Source organism: Apus apus, chromosome 1 (genome assembly GCF_020740795.1).
Source record: "Apus apus isolate bApuApu2 chromosome 1, bApuApu2.pri.cur, whole genome shotgun sequence".
NCBI classification, from domain to species: domain Eukaryota; kingdom Metazoa; phylum Chordata; class Aves; order Apodiformes; family Apodidae; genus Apus; species Apus apus.
Window position 1 is genome coordinate 141,871,401 of NC_067282.1, and position 17,051 is coordinate 141,888,451.

General features: G+C 36.4%; 1 protein-coding gene across 4 annotated transcripts in view; it reads right to left on the reverse strand.

Moving 5' to 3' along the window:
• The window catches only part of ERC1 (ELKS/RAB6-interacting/CAST family member 1), a 291,365-nt gene that overhangs the window by 128,698 nt on the left and 145,616 nt on the right, over window positions 1–17,051 (reverse strand). For all 4 annotated transcript variants that reach the window (XM_051633488.1, XM_051633479.1, XM_051633469.1 and 1 more), the window contains one exon: window positions 4,960–5,095. In XM_051633488.1, the coding sequence (XP_051489448.1) occupies window positions 4,960–5,095 (136 nt within the window). The remainder of the gene's footprint in view (window positions 1–4,959; window positions 5,096–17,051) is intronic.

The following is a 17,051-nucleotide window of genomic DNA, read 5'->3' on the forward strand; positions in this document are numbered from 1 at the left end:
AAGTGAATTAATATCCTTTTAGTGATTTATGTAATGAGTTATGTCATAGAGGACACAAGGAGGACTGAATACACTCCATAGTGAAATTATAGCCACCTGCATAGGAAATAATGGGACCGAGTCAGGCTCGAGGAACAATAACACCTACAAGGCAGCACAAGCAATGATCCAGGATGGGAAGGCCAAAACGTCTGATGTAATTAATGTCTAAAAAGTACTAGGAGAGGAATGGACAAAGAAAGAACATTTTGATCTGAATAATTCCCGAAGTCGGATTTGGGCTCAATGAGAAAATACAGGTCTGATATGTCAAGACTGCTGTCTGGAATACATCCTACAGATGCAAGATGACACAAAAGAACAGATTTCTACCAGGCTGAAATGGAGTAACCAACAGTTTCATGGGCCTTAGCATGTTGAGCTGTGCTATCCAAGGGAAAAAGAAAGTACATTCCACTCAGCTGGCAGGCAAGGCTGGAATCTGATATGGCAGTGGTCTGTACGGAAGAGGAACTAGCCAGGAACTGAGCACTTGAAGTACACTTATCCCAGGAAAATATGTTACCCCGTTTGACTACCACAACACCAATTTGCTTCAAAGCTGATGATGCCTAGAACGTTATGGAGGAAACACTGACCATTAAGTTTGGAGAGCTTTTCTTTAAATCTAACCATTTCTTCAGAAGCTTTATACACACTGTCCAAAAGCAAGGGCGTAGATTAATTAGGGGAGCACAATCTGCCTATAGGAACAACCGAAAGATAACAAACCATCATCTTCATCATGGCATGGTATTAGCAACAGCAGATCAGCAGAAAAAGCTTCAGCCACCCTGCCCTCAAAATCCAATCATAGCATGTCAAGAGGAAATTCCTCAGTAATTTAACACCCTATGTACCGGGCTTCACTTGGGTATTTCAGATTTTTTAATGTTCATATTGACTGTGTGTACATGCTATCGTGCCTCATAACAAATAGTTCCTGATATTTAATAAACTCAGAAGTTTCATTTGACGAGAAGGTATTTGGCTATCTATTTCACTGAGCTTTGTTTGAATACCAGTAGAAGTACTGTTGAACAAAAAATTGCACATTGAAAATGCAGTTCTTTCCACTAGAAGGATAATTTTCCCATTTAATGCTCAATATGAGAAAAGAATTAAATAATCACAAGGAACAAATAACATATGCTTGCATTTGTAATTCATGGATTAGGAGCTACACATAAAATTATCTAAACTTGAGTGTGGACAAAGAAGAAAAAAATCATAATTTTACTTGGTTTTACAGTTGTTCATTAAAGCATTCAAATATATTTTGCACAGCTGCTGGATATACAGTTTGTCAGCAGCAATCACAGCCACACAACACAGTAGACAACTCTATGCCACAAAATATTCTGAAAATGCCTCCTAAAAACTTTGGAAGATGCTTGAGTGATAGGACAAGAAAATATGCATACTACCTTCCAGATGTCAGTTCCAAGTATCCATTAAAATATCTTGACATTTCAGTAAATGTTACCTTTCTGGGATAAGACAGGATATCAATTCCTTTTTACAGGAGACAACCTTTCTACTCTAGCTCAACAGCTTGTTTTTTTATCCTGCTTATAGACCAGACACTCGTTAACCTCTCAGATCTCTGGAGAGTTGTGGTTTAAGGGAACCCAGGAGGAAAAGACGAATTTGGAAAGCCATTTATCCATCTCACTAGAATTGAGACATTATGGTTTTCGTTCTTCCCCCACTCCCCAAAATACCAAATTTCCATCATCAGAGCTCTCTGAATAAACGAACATTTTGTTACTGGACTCAGGAAGAAAGAAACCACATGCCTGTTAGGAACAGAGTGAGGAGGAGTGGAGTATGTGCTTGGGAGAGTGTTTATTTGACTGGATTGCAGACGGTCAACCGAAGAACATGCAGATCATATATTTTTAAGCATTTCATAATATCTTATTATTAATTACAGCCAAAACCACCAAGACCAAAATCAGCTGAAATTGGTGCTTGTGTGTCCTGACCCCAAAGCCAACAATGGTTGCAAAAAAAAAGTTTTAAAATTTAACGTTCCTCTCATGTTTATTTACTATTATTTTTTCCAATCAATTAGAAGGCAATGCCCTTTAGAGTCTATGGAGAAGACAAGTCTCCATAACTAACACATTGAAACATGGCCCTGGGTAAATTTTACTTCCAGGAAACCAAAACGTTGCAGTCTTTGAGAGAGGGAGGCTATAAGCAGAGGGCTCTTCTAAAGGAAAGAGTTTTTATTGAACCTGTCACTTGCCATTAAACACTCCATATTTTACCTTAGTCTGATATTTTCATTAGAGCATACAGACCTTTTTCATCTGTGAATGAAAGCACTGCCTTCAGCCTTCTGTTGAATATGGGGAAAGACTCTCGAAAACTGAGCCCACCCAAAGAGGACAATTAGGTTCAAAAAAGTAGGAAACACACTAGGGAAAATCAAGTAATATTAATATGATGATAACTTACACATTTCAATGTTGACTATCACGTGCCCCTTCAATCCTAAATTCTTACATGCTTTTAACAAAGTCTGGTTTTGATCTCAGAAATACCTTCATATAATTATGTAGAAAGCAACAGATACCAGTGCAGAATTAAACACAACATAAACAAAGTGGAAAAAGTGAGTACTGCTTACATCTCTACTTGGAAAACCTGAATGCAAAAATGTAAAGATAATAAAATTACACACTTTGACATTTTTGCTCCGAATTTTAGCTTCCCTATTAGACCACCAAACTATAGCAAAGTAACACTGGAGAAAAAAATTATCAAACAAATTTGCTTCCTTAAAAAAGAGACAACTGGTATTTTTTGTTTCTTGTTCCTAGGCGTATGTTGGTTACTTTGAAATTTAAAATAAGGAAATATTTAGAGTAAAATTATGCTATGTTATTAATAGTTTTAGATCTATGATCTCTCTCCTGCTAAAGCACTTGGTAAGATTGGATAGGACATTATAGGAACAGCTATACATTCTTAAAGAACTCCAACACAACTACTTCTTCCACATAACTTCTGAGCAAAAAGCTGCCTCACTGCTGCCACCAAAGCTGTACAATCTCTTTGAACTATCAGAAACTGGTATTAAATACTTTTAACACAATTTAAAGTTATCAGCAACCAGAATATCACTGTGTGTTCATTGCTATGTCTAGTCACACAAACTCATTACATAACTGTTTCTTAAAACAAACAAACTAAAAGAGCAACTTTAGTATGCAAATAGGAGCTGACAGAAAACAATGGCAGACTTTTTCCTAATGCATTCCGTTTATGTAAAAGAAAGAAAAATGAAAAGGGAAAGAATAATTGTGGGGAGAAAGTCAGAAAAAGAGCCATTGCGTTTAAAATCTGAAAGTGCTACACAAAACCAAAGAAGATGGTCTTGTGGAATGGTGTAATTCAATAAATATACCATGCACATAACTGTAAGGCAAATGTCAACTACCACTTATCTTTTCAAACTTAAAATACAGATTTAATCAAATGCAGATTAGAAATCTAACCAAATATTGTATTAGCTTTAGGAATTTTTAAAACGATTGAGCTAATACAAGGAAGATTGTGTTATTTAAACTTAATCTGCCACAAAACGAGAGCCTTGTGGATTGCTGTAGCATTACAGCCACAAAACCCATTAGCAGATGTAGAAATCCCACACCCCAGCCTTTTATAAACATCTGCAGTTATGAAATCATTTTCATACACTTGGAACTTAACTATTTCAATGCCTTGCACATACAGGACTGGAATTGAGGGGGAAAACTAAATACTGGTGCATCTGAGAGCATTTCACATGGACATATGTAACTGTGGTTCTTTCAGAAGTTCTTAGAGAGTTGAAACCATCCCCCTGGAATTCCACAGAGTAAGGAATTATTTGCTTAAATTATTAAGGGGATTTCTCTTTGCTAGTGAACTATTAGGATTTATTCTGTGTTTTCAGTGTAGACCTATTAAGCTCTTAAGTTTCTTGCAGCTGGTAGCAAGAAACAGGATTTAACCTATGATAACAAAAGAAAACACCTAGGACAAGGCTTTATAAAGATTTTTTAAATAATTTTGAAAGACCTCAAGGGTAGATTACTGTTTCCATGATTGCCATGTTTACTTTCACTATTTCTGTAAACTAAGAAAATCACAGGCAAAATATCTTATTATCTCCTCATTTAGTACCATGGCATCTTTGATTTCTTTCATGGCAATAGTTTAACATTCTTATGACAGCACTTGAAAACTTACTGTTTGATAAACCATCTACAGCTTGTATCAACATACAGAACACTGAGAAATATTGAACTTGCATTCATACCAATGACTTTCATATGCCTAGGTAGATTTGAAGTAACCAGCCAATTCTGTGGGGCAGGAGCATGTTATCATTTCAGAAATAAACCAAATTGACAAGTAAGGATACCAAGAATTCATGAGGTAGAGTAAGGTTTCTCTGCCAAACAAGGAGGAATAAACACAGAAAACAGGGTCCTCCAGATACCCCATGAAAATTTTCCATGGATATAAGAGTACTTACTTCACTGAAGAAAATGCACCACTCTAAGGTAAAGCCAGCTGGGAAAATACACACAACCACTAAAGAAAAGGCTGTTAGAAGACCAGCAAAGAAAGATATATCACCAATGTCAATACCAAAATGATAAAATTATTTCAATGCTGCAATTCATAATTGAGTTGACAGTGAAAACTATTTTTCCCTTTTATGAATAGGGGGTAAACTACAACGGCAACTGAGAGACTTCGCTTTCTTTGCAGTGCTCTGGGATACATGTGTCCTTTCAAACAATCAGTAACAAATTTCTTAGGTAAGAGCTGTGAAAATGGATCAGGAGGTACAGCAGAGAGTGAGGTAGCTAAGCCTGGCTGTTAGGCCACGTTCCTTTATTTCAATTCCCATGTTACCTGAAGCTGTTGGGAGCTGTCATTGAGATTATCCTCTCGTCTCCTGGCCTCCTCCAGCATCTGTGCACTCTTCTTTTTCTCCACTTGCTCTTTATGCTTCAGATTTGCTACTTTCTTGTTCTGATCTTTAACTTGCCTGTAAAAGAGAAGAGCACTCAGAGTGCAGTCTGAAGGACACTTCACTTCCATCCAGCCCCAGCACTGGGCACCTGGACTGGGGAAAAGTGGAACCCTCAAGTATAATCACTGTTTGCAGAAGGTCACCAACACCAAATTCATTCTCAAGCATTACCCCTAACTGTTAATACAGCCAAAACCCCACTTTGTTTTGCTCATTACCATTCCTCTAAACATGGAAACTTCTGAAAAAACAACATAATTACTATTTGGTATATACAATTAATTAAAAGATGCAGCTGCCCCCTTGTGACTATGTAGAAAAATTTTCTCTGTTCAGACACACTTGTACATATAAAAAACCCAGACATCTGTTTTATCTAATAGCCTATTTTGCTTTGGGTACCACTATATTTAATGTAAGGAAAACAGGAGGATCAGAATGAAAAAAATAGTGAAACATGACTTGAATATAGAGGACTACATTCAAGACCTAGGCAACCTCTTTTCACAAGTAAAACTATTTCTTTTCAATGTCAAGTTCTACTTGTTTACTAGATATTTTGAGGGATTTCCTAACCTTTCTTTTTTTTCAGAAACAAGATAGAGCAAGTAAGAACAAACTGTTTCAGAAAGCGTGCATAATTTCCTTTTCACTTGCATCTATGAATTATTTTTGAAGATCCTGGCAACTACCATTGCCTGCAGACAGGGTTTGGCCTTTCTGGGCATTAAGACACATGGAGTATTGAATCTAATTACAGACCCTTTAATCTCAGCCTCCTGACCACACAGAACTTAAGTCTAAACTTTTAGTCCAATCAAAACAAAACAGGCTAGCTGTGCTTCCTCAGCCCTTTTCTCCATAATTATATTTGGAGTTTGGATTTTGGAATAAAAGACAGATTCTTTGGTCGCAAGATTTCCCCAAACATCATGCAAGTAGTAGAGACAGCTCTTTAATTTACTGTTTAGAAAGCAGAATGATATACTAGCTTCCTATCTGGTATGTTATCCACACAGAGAGGGAAGAATGTTTCTTCTGTATTTCAGAGATACTTTCAGAATAGATCACAAACAACTCCGATTGCTTTAATATTTTCTTCAGAACTCATAACAAAAGTATGATCAAGAACATATCTCTTTGTGATATATACATTCAGATTATGGGGCATATGGCTAATCAGTGCTTTGAGTTCTTCCAAATATATGTAGGTTCAACACTGAGCTCTACTTTTTGCACTGTAAGCCAACTGCAGCTAGGAAAATTGCAAAGACAGCACATTTTCCTTGGTGCTAAACAAAAAAGTGCTGATGATCTCCAGAGACCTAGGAAAAAAGCAAAGTCCTTTTCTGATTATGTTAAAGAACTAATAGTGTATTTAACTGCCTTGTCCAACAGTTACAGCTGATTTGAGTCAGGATGCTTTTTAAGCACAACCAGTATAACATTTAAGTTGTTCTAACCCAGCGCTGCACGCTGGCAATGGGCTCACTGCCCAGTTTGAAAGCTGACTTGTTCAGTGATTAAACAACTTATTGGAAATATTATGTTGGCACTGACTCAGCTTGTACAATGCATAGCAAGTACAGATAAGTTAATGCAGAAAAGGAAAACATGTAAGGCAAACACATACCATTTCACATGAGAATTCTTAAGTGACTTATGCGACTAATCTTAGGGAATTATTTTTTATAAACTTCCAAACCTAAATTCACCTGTTGGAAAACTGGTCTGTGTTATTGTAATCTACTGGTTAGATATTAATAAAGCGACAAGTCTTATCAAATACGTCTGAAGTAGATAATCTCCCACATAGCCCAAATCTCTTTTGAACAAAATATGTATTTCAAAGAAAGGAGTTATAAGGGTACATACTATTGACATCCACCTTTTAATGTTTGAAACAAAATTAATGTCTTTCTAATATACCAAGTAGATATTCTGAGACAAACTCAAGCTTTTCAAAGCAGTATAAAAGATGGAAGTCTTGAAATTAGCGAGTATTTGTAAAACTCAGATCAAAGCTTATCATTGCTATACTGTTTGGAAACTTCAATTCACATGCAGGAAACAACTATCACTCTGTACCTTTGATGTGAAAAAGCAACAGAAGCTGGGCAATAAAACTTTCAAATGACACACGTATCTAAGGCATTACCTAAATTTTGCCCAACTGTGTAACTATATAAACTGAAAAGCTAATGCAAAACTTTAAATCTATAAATCTAAAAGGCTTGCAGTCATTTGTTGCATGAAAGTACATCTCATCTTATCTCAATGCCCATGGTACCAAATGATCAATCTCACTTTTACAATACTTCATGCCAATAATTGTGTAAAAAGTTTAGCTGTACAAGCTCAGAGTCCTTGAAAATTTTCAGGTAAGCACACTACAACTGATACATTCTACAAGGAGACAGACAAGAGGAAAATAAAGTTTTGTAGTAATATACGGGCACAAGGAAGCTAATTAGGACTGCAGGGGGTGGGGGAGAAAGTGTGCTGGAATCCCCTTAGTTTGAGAGCTTCATTTTGTAAACTGAATGTTCTTTTAACTCCTGTGAATGTAATTACAAGTATGGATAGCACATAACCCTGACATAGTTATAGTGAGGTTTCAAACAAATCCTTCATCTGTAAGAGTACTCTTACTAAAACTGAAAAAACTGCACAAGATTAAATGTAGGAAAAAGCGAATGAAATAATTACAATGATGGCAAGAGCTTAGAGATTTATGAGTGTTTTCTAGCATTAGCATGCACATCCAATGAGTAAAAACCAACGTGCAATGTGTACGTGGAATTCTCATCATTAAAAAAGTACATTACATTCTGAGAGATACAGAGCACTAAATATTGCTATAGATACATATTCCCACCAAAATATCTTTTAAAAATGGGACTAGAGAAAAAAAGAATACTGGTGATTCTAATAAAAATTGAAGAGGCAGTTCACGTTCAATGAGACAAAGCTTTAAAGAAGGGTATCACTATAATCAAGAGAAACAATAACAAAACAAAAGCAGAACTACTTAATCTCAGAATATGTTTATTCTCAGAGTTGCCCTCAAATCAAATAATAAAAAATGTTCTAGTCACATATTAAAGAAGAAAAATTGAATGAGAATCTTCATTATGCTAAAGTACAGTGACGAATCTCACTATTTTTGGAAATAACAATTTCTTTCGCATTTCAATAGCAATTTTCAGATAATAACTTTTTTTTTTTTGCAGTACGGATCCTAAAAAATTTAGTACTCAAAAGTAAAAAAAATCTTTTCAATTGCTTAGAATATTTCTCCATTTCACAATATATTGTGCCAAGTATTATTACAATGGAGTATATGACAGAAAAGGAAGTGGTACCAAAATCAGGCTTCTGACTTAAAAAAATAACCCCCCAAGTCTTTCAACTAAAGAGGGGCCACAATTTTCAGAATTAATCATTTCATATTCTTTGATTTTGGGTGCTCAATTTAAGCCATATGCCTGTCAAAAAAAAAAAAAAATTTCTCAATATGGACACTGAAAAGAATTATTAATGTCTATGACTTTATTCTTTTTTTTCTAATAAAACAAAGCTGCACCAATTCAAAAAACTCACACCTCCCCACTTCTCTCTGAAATTCTTGAATTTCCAGTCATGAAATACAGCTGAACACCATGGAGAATGAATGAAAATAACCAGAGTAAGGAATAAAAACTTTCAAATTAAAAGATTTCACATTTTAAAATAATTTTAAAATAGGAAGGAAAATATAAGCAATAGAAAATCAGTGAATCATGAAGAATTCCTGAAAAGTGGAAAGTCCCTTTATCACCTGTGAGTCTTTTAGAAGAGGTTTCCATCCTAATAAGACTAATTGATTTACAGGCCCTACTATTTATTAAGGCATTTATGAAGTTAATATTTTCTGTACTAACACTATTTTTTTTCCATTTTAATAATAATCTCATTATCTTTTACTGTAATGCACATCAGCATATACAGCTGTTAATTCTTACCTTGTATGGTTTTTCATGCTACATCTTGATGTAATCTAAGCTAACATCCTCATCTGGTTATCTTTTCCGACATAATTTCAGATGTTCTTATATAATAAAAGGTGACAAAATACTAACGGAAAATATGCATAATTTAATTTGAATTTTGTAATTATATTTTAATATATTTCTCCTTCACAGTTATACACCTAGCACAAAACAGTGTTTTTACAAAAAACTGAGGATATATTTACAACTAATTCAAGCCACCACAGAAGCTTCCCCTCAAGATAAAATGTATACATACATATTATATTCTACCTACTGAACATACACACTAGGAAAAGGCACACAGATCTTGTGCACAGCTATAGAAACAGCCTGTTGTTTTCATCTGACTTATGTACTCAGAAAATAGTTCTTTCTGTCAGTCAGCCATGTCAGAAGATTGTTTAGCTCAAGCATTCATTGACGTAGCATTACCACCACCCACAGGACAGTCCCCTGTTGCTGCAACTACTAATCCTGATGGACAGATGAACTTCATTTGCTTTCAAGGACACTTTGCTCCTCAACCTAAGTTAAACTGATGAAATAACCAACACTACTGAAAAATACTGCAAAAAAAATTGTAGGCAATTAAGTAAAATATTATTTTCTTGAAAACTGTAAATGTGCCTTGTATTACTTAATGTTAGATTCTATAATGTATAATATGGCCGAGATGAAGCCCATTTTCTTTTTAATTTTTTTTTTTTTTCCTTCAGTGAACTCTCTTTTAAGCAGCACACAAGTTTTCCAGCTAGTGGACTGATAACACCTGGATGTTTATAGTTAGTGCTGAGAGACCAAGGACACTTTGCTCTACTTGTTGGATTTGCTACTTTAGACACTTCTAAAGCAGAAGACTCATATCTACAACCCTCCCATAGGGAGGAGCAGACTAGACAGATGGCAAAAATCAGCAAACTGAAGTATTCCATCCCATATCTGAAAGACTATAATACTACAGCAATTAGGTCAGAACGCAAACCACACTACAATGGGAAAAAATTCTGGAAGGCAGAACACAATCTGCTAAATTTGTGGTCTGCTAAGACCTTTATTACCAGTCTGGTTCCTTAATGATTAGATGGGTGAGAAAAAGACAATTTTTACTGCAAAAACCCCCAACATTAACACAACAGGATACAAGTGATCTGAGCTGGGTTAATTTAAAACTCATAGGAAAGTGTCTAGCTTACTACATTATCCCCACCCTTTCCTTAATTACTTCTTTGTTTTTAAGGTCTGCCCCACCAAATATTTTTGCCAGCCATATCCTTAACCTTAACTTATAAATGTAAAGGATCATAAACACAGTGAGACATAGCTGAGTTGTTGGATTTTGGGGTGGATTTCTTTGTAGTTTTAGTAAACAAAGAAAAACATTTATATTCTGGGAATTATAGCAGAAGGAAGCCAAGGAGAGACTTTTCCCAAAAATGCTAATTTGTTTTGGAAATAAGAAAAACCCCTGTTTTGAATCGTTTTACTTTAGCTTTTAGTAGCTCAAAATTCACTTTACCTTACCAGTGGTTGATCACCAAACCACAGAGAATAATGGCAGCATTTGGAAAGTCTAATTGCTTAACCTCAAGAAGAAGAAAGCAATGAAAGGAAGTTAAGTAAGTGATGAAGGAAACAAGACTGACCACATCACACTGTCCCATCACCACAACTGGGTGTCTGACTGACAGTCAAAGGAAAGCTGCCAAAGGCTGAACAAAGTTACCTATCTTATGCATTGAAAAATAAGGGTCAGGCTGGATTTATTTTTTTAGAACAGTAAGTATTATATGGGCTTCTTCCTTTGCTTTGCTGGGCTTCTTAGGTAGCTTGTCACTATTCCTCAACATAGTACTAAGGTAAAAAGATGGTGCATTAAGTTACTAAGAAAAAGAAACAAGAATTTAACTACGCATTTTTTAAACAGGTTGGTTTAATATTACCACCTCTGTTGCACAATGTATCTGAGCTAAAAAAGACTAATCAACATCCTTTCAATGAGTTGCTTTTGTTCGGACACAGCAGTGGCAAACTCTAGCACTCAGTTACCTCTTTGGGTTGTGAGCCTCTCCTCCCACAATCTCTCATCATTTTATTACGCTGTTCCTTGCTGTTCTGTGCCACTTGTATGACAAGGTAACATATGCCAATGAAAACATTAACAAACTCTGAAATTTTAACTGGTCTGCTGTATGTGAGACGAGAAGTCCCACAGTGGCTTTAAGAGATGTGGAGAGTGGACTTCATTTCCTGAAACTAGGAAACTTTGATGCTTAAAAACAGTGTGTGTTCAGATCAGCACTGCAGGGGGCAAGGGATGAATACTAGAGAGGCTATGGGAAAACAGCTTGCCCCAAATTTTAGGAGCAGGAGCCTAAGAATTTCTGAATCAGGAGGTGTGGAAGTCAAACGCTATAAGTAGATCTCAACTTTACACTGGTTGTCTTCTTGCCTTGATGTGAAGAATTATCCATGTGAGTAACTAAAGGGCTTCAAACTCAGGCCCAAGGTGCTCCAAAGAAAAATCTTACAACTGTCAAACACAACAACCTCCCACATTTGGTCATAAACCATGTAATAAAAAAAAAGAAATTAACTTATTGTATTAATCTCTCTGATTCAGTCTAGCAGAAGACCAAGAAATATAATCAAAACCACATGCATTAAATCTGAATGCTACAGGTGCTTCCAATGTGAAATGTTATTTCTCAGCACTTGGTAGGGAACACGCATTTATGGAAACAAATTTCCTTATGAAAGACTGAAATGATGCAGCATCAATAGTGAATTTAGAGAAAGGTACGTAATAAATACATAAACAGAAGGAGAAAGCTAACTAAAGATGAGAAGCACATGTTTCAAATGTATGCTCTACACACTATCAAAGTAATGTATTCCAGGGAAAATAGGTTTCTTTTTTTCCTTCAGTTGCTTGATTGAACAAAACCAGAATAAACCAAGCTATACTCCAGTCATGATGCAATAGCCCAATTACACACAAACAATGGCGAAGTCAAGTGCTGTTGTCTTCATATTCTCAAAATAATTGGGGGAAAAGACTAACTTGACCAACTGGCTAGATCTGAGGGATTCGCAGCAGAGATTGACAGAAGTTTGTTTGCTTTAGTGCAATGAGTCCATATCACAGACTTGTCAGAGTTGGAAGGGTCCTCTAGAGATCACCTAGTCCAACTCCCCCACTAAAGCAGGATTGCACATTACTCAGTGCAGCATTCAGGCAGGTCTTGAGTATCTCCAGAGGAGGAGACTCCACAGGCTCTCTGAGTAGCCTGTTCCTCTGTCACCCTCAAAGTACCTAAGTTTTTCCTCATGTTCAGATGGAACTTCCTGTGTTCCAGCTTGTGCCCATTGCCCCATCCCTAGGAAATACTGAAAAGAAACCGGCTCCACTCCCCTTGCACCCACCCTTCAGGTATTTACAGACATTGGTAAGATCTCTTCTCAGTCTTCTCCTCTCCAGGCTAAACAGTCCCAGCTCTCTCAACCTTTCCTCGTGAGATAGATATCAAATTAAGCAAACCGAAGGTTTGGTTAGGGCCAGATACAACATACTAAATCCAAGACACTCTAAAAACTTCGGGTAAACATCCATAGCACCTAATGTTTTCACTTATCTATAATTCCAGTTTTGTAGTTATAATCCACTACACCTGTTCACCCCACTAATGTGCAGCTAAAAAAAACCCTAATAAAATCAATATGCAGCTTCCCAGCTATTTGAATTTTCAGAATCTATTTACTAGGAGACAAGTTTTGTAATGAAAATAATGAATACATCACCATAATTTCACAAAATTTGAAATTGGGATAAAGAAATTAAATATAAAATTAATTGTATGTCAAGTTCTGTAATTATTTTTGAAAGCTGATGGCGACTGAACTAGAAAAGAAACCTTTAACAATAAAATCTTTAAACCTTTAGTTTGAAGCCAAGAGCATTAAAAATAAAAACTGAAGGTGAACTCTGACATAAATCTGTAAGATAATGATATGGATGTTCCTTTGCTAAGAAAAATACTAATGTTTTAAGGATTTTAATAAAGCATTCAGTAGTTCAACAAATAAGTTTGTTCTGCTGTATTTTTTCTTCTCCTTTTGTTAAATAAGCAAACAGATGCAAAGCCAAAAAAGACATTTATAAAATGGCTGATTAAGCCTCAATGTGGATTCCTTGTCCTTGCAACATGCTGGGTTAGTTGAATTTGGCCCTAACAGTGTGGGAAAAAGTCCCAAAGGTGCTGTTCTTTTTACCTTTAACTTGAATGCACGAGCCAACTGCCCCGTGAACAGATCACACACAGTGAGACACCCTCTGCTCAAGAGACCTGCACCATTTGGCTGAAAACAGTATTTTCTAAACAGTAATAAAAATCTTCCTTATGAATGGCATTTTATTGAGGTTTCAGAGGTTATGTTTGTGATCCAAGATCACACATGTCTCTTTTACATGCAGTCCCATTAGCCAGAAAAGAAAACAAACCAAAATATAGTAGTTGTTTTCTTTCATATGGGTATACGATCTTTTCATTCCTTCTAGAATAATGCCTGATACAACCAATAGGAAAAATCAAATGCGAAAATCAGTCATTGAAACAAAACAAAACATGAAATATAATGTAAGGAGAACAACATTTTAAAAGCAAAGCATTTAACAACCAGGCTAGCGTAGCTTACATTTGCTTTACAGCATATACTGAATAAGCTATCAAGAGAGAAAAGTCATCTAAAGATCAGCAGAAATTTGGGATAAGTTGAATACTATCTTGACATTTTGGAAAATCTGCATGTTAAAGAATCAAGTCTTATGCTTTCAAGAAGACAGCTACTGAAAATCCAGTCTTCAGTAAAAGTTACTAAACTTAGCAGTTGCAAAGGACAAATAAGAATATACAGAGATTGTACCAACTGAGTGCAAGAGGATTCCTGATATAAAAGAAAAACGTGCATGAGAACATCAAGAATCTTGCTCTAAGAAAATTAGGTGTGGACAGGGATACTAGCAGGACCATTCTGAAAAAATGTAAACCAGTCCATTTCAGGGCTAAAAGCCTGATTATTTTATGTTGCTGAAATGCCCAAATAAATATCTTATATAATTTAGATTATCTCCTTAAAACCAAAATTGTTTTTAAGAAGAATCTTTCAAAAATATTTTCTCCATAGATGTGAGTGGAAAAGCACCCAGGCTGTTAGCTATAAAGTAGCTGAACCAAATCTGATCCCAAGTTGGCCATACCCAGAGACTGTACTGGGAAAAGTATGCAAAAGGATGGAGTTGATTGGAAAGCAATGGTACCATGCTCATCAAACTGTACCTTGCTACAGCATCTTCATTATCATGAGAATCAGAGATGGGAAGCACACAGCTCTATGTTGGTATCCACTGGGTGAGAGTGTTTCTTGTCAGGAATGCAGACCACAATGTCTCTCAGACTGGCATGTTTGGCATATTTCTTTTGGGTGCTTAGCAAAGAGATTTATTAAGAGGTATTTCCTCTTCTGAAGTACATTCTGTAGCACTGGCTTTGACAGCTCACATCAGGTTAATATGAAGAGTGCCTACTGAGATGATTTGTTACAGACTTCTGACTGCCTGGAAAATAGGGGACAGCAGCATTATTTGTAATAAATATACCACATATAGGGCTGAACAGGCTGTCTAAATGGTGCAGATGGCTTAGCTCTTCCTTCTTTGATATAGCTGTAATACTGTCTGCTCAGTGTGTCAGCTGTAGGACTCCAGGATACAGCTAGGAATAGTTTGCACATTGAGCAAATAAATGCCACTGGGTTTCTGGAAAACTCAGTGAGTGCTGCAAACAACACGAGTATCTCTTCATCACAGGTTTCTGTAATAGCCTTGGTAATGTGCATTTACAAGGTTATTGGCTTATGCTTTTGAGGAGGGATTTCTACTGTTTCACAGTCAGTGCATCTGCTACAGAACCAGCGTGTATGTTCATGAGTGTTTTGAAAAAAAGTATATTTTTCATATACCCTGAAGGAGAACAGAAAAAAAAATACCCAGTGATGAGATGCCTCATGCTTCAGATGACTGAAATACACTCTCGCTAATATCCCCAGTGATCACAAAGTTCGTTAATTAAATTATCTCTACTTTGGATTATCTGCTGAGGTAGATCAATTCTTTATCTAGACAGTTATACTACTCCAGTGAACTACTTTTTATATGGTGACCTTGAGACAAATGAGGCAAAATTAAGATTTTAATTGAGCTGATTCCCCCTATCAGGGGAACTGCCTTGATGTAGCCTGTCACTGAGATCTTTTCTGCTTCCCTTCAATGAATCAATCTTCCACGTAATTGGGGAACACTCATAATCATTAGGAAAAATCAAGAAACTACAGCCTTTACTATAAAGAAAAATATTTCTAACAGGAATCTTGTATGCTTTCTATAAATTTTATCTGCCTTTTTTATATGAAGACATACACTGCAAGTTGAGAGATATAACCAGTATTGAAAATCTAGTAAGGAATTACTGAGGATATGATCAAAACAGAACACAGAAAGACAAAGAGAGAGGGAAAGTCTCATAGGGATAGGCTGGGGGAGTTGGGGTTGTTCAAGCCTGGAGAAGAGGAGACTCAGGGGGGGACCTTATCACTCTCTTCAACTACCTGAAGGGAGGTTGTAGTCAGGTGGGGGATGGGCTCTTTTTCCAGGCAACTATCAACAAGAGGGCATGGCCTTAAGCTGCTCCAGGGGATGTTTATGTTGGATATTAAGAAGTACTTCCTCACAGAGAGGGTGATTAGACATTGTAATGGACTTCCTGGAGAAGCGGTGGAGGCACCGTCCCTGGATGTGTTCAAGGAAAGACTGGATGTGGCACTTAGTGCCATGGTCTAGCCAGTGTGGTGGTGTTAGGTCATAGGCTGGACTTGATGATCTTAAAGGTCTTTTCCAGCCTTGGTGATTCTGTGATTCTGTGAATTCCAGTACCTTTCTACTTAGAAATAAATGTTATCTATCTATAACTCAAAAGCATCCTCCACTATTACAAGATTCCGTCCTCTCTGGAATTTTCCAGAAATCAGCTGAAACTCCTTTAAAGGTTTAAGGGGTTTTTTGTTGTTGACTGCATTCTGCTTGTGCAGATAGGTATAAGGAAGAATGTAGCAGTGTACAGACCCTTTAAAATAATTAAAAAATTTAAAAGACTTGTTGCTTTAATGAAACTCAGGTTGGAACATGATGATCTTTAAGGTGCCTTCCAACTTTAACCATTCTATGATTCTCTTGGCTCAAGATTAGATTTTCCTTGGAGATATCTGCAAAAAAGACCTTCCAGGACTTTACACACAGCCCATTCTTCCTGAATCCAGCAGCACTGACACCAAGGCTGCTTCTGGACTTCCCAAGACAAGGGCACAAGAATATCAAGAAATCCTCACTGGTGGTGCTGAGTTTCAGTTTTACAAGAACTGAGGAAATCTTTGGGTGCACAAAGAGACTGAAGGATGGCACCAGTCCGGTTTGGATGGCATATGAACTGCAGCTACCATACGGCAATTTTAGTTGTTTTTTTTTTTTGCCTCAGCAGGTGTTTATTCTGAGGAGAATAAACTTAGGCTTGATACTGAGAATGGTTCGGAGTCTGCAGATCTGCTGCTTCTTTATATTGAGAGAAAAGAAGCAATTTTTAGGAACATTTAATGCTTTCAACAAGAGTGTGATGTACCTGTACAACTAAGGGTAGGTAATTTAAGCAAAACATATTACACTATCAGAAGCTTCACAACATAATTTAGGAGAAAAATTAGAATAAGTTGGAAACAGTATGTATTTAGCCCTTCTATTTAGCATTAACCAACACAGTAATACTTTGAAATGATCTTTCAAATGTTTAGCTTTTGTTCACACTATAAGGTTCTACCCGAAGTTATAATGATGT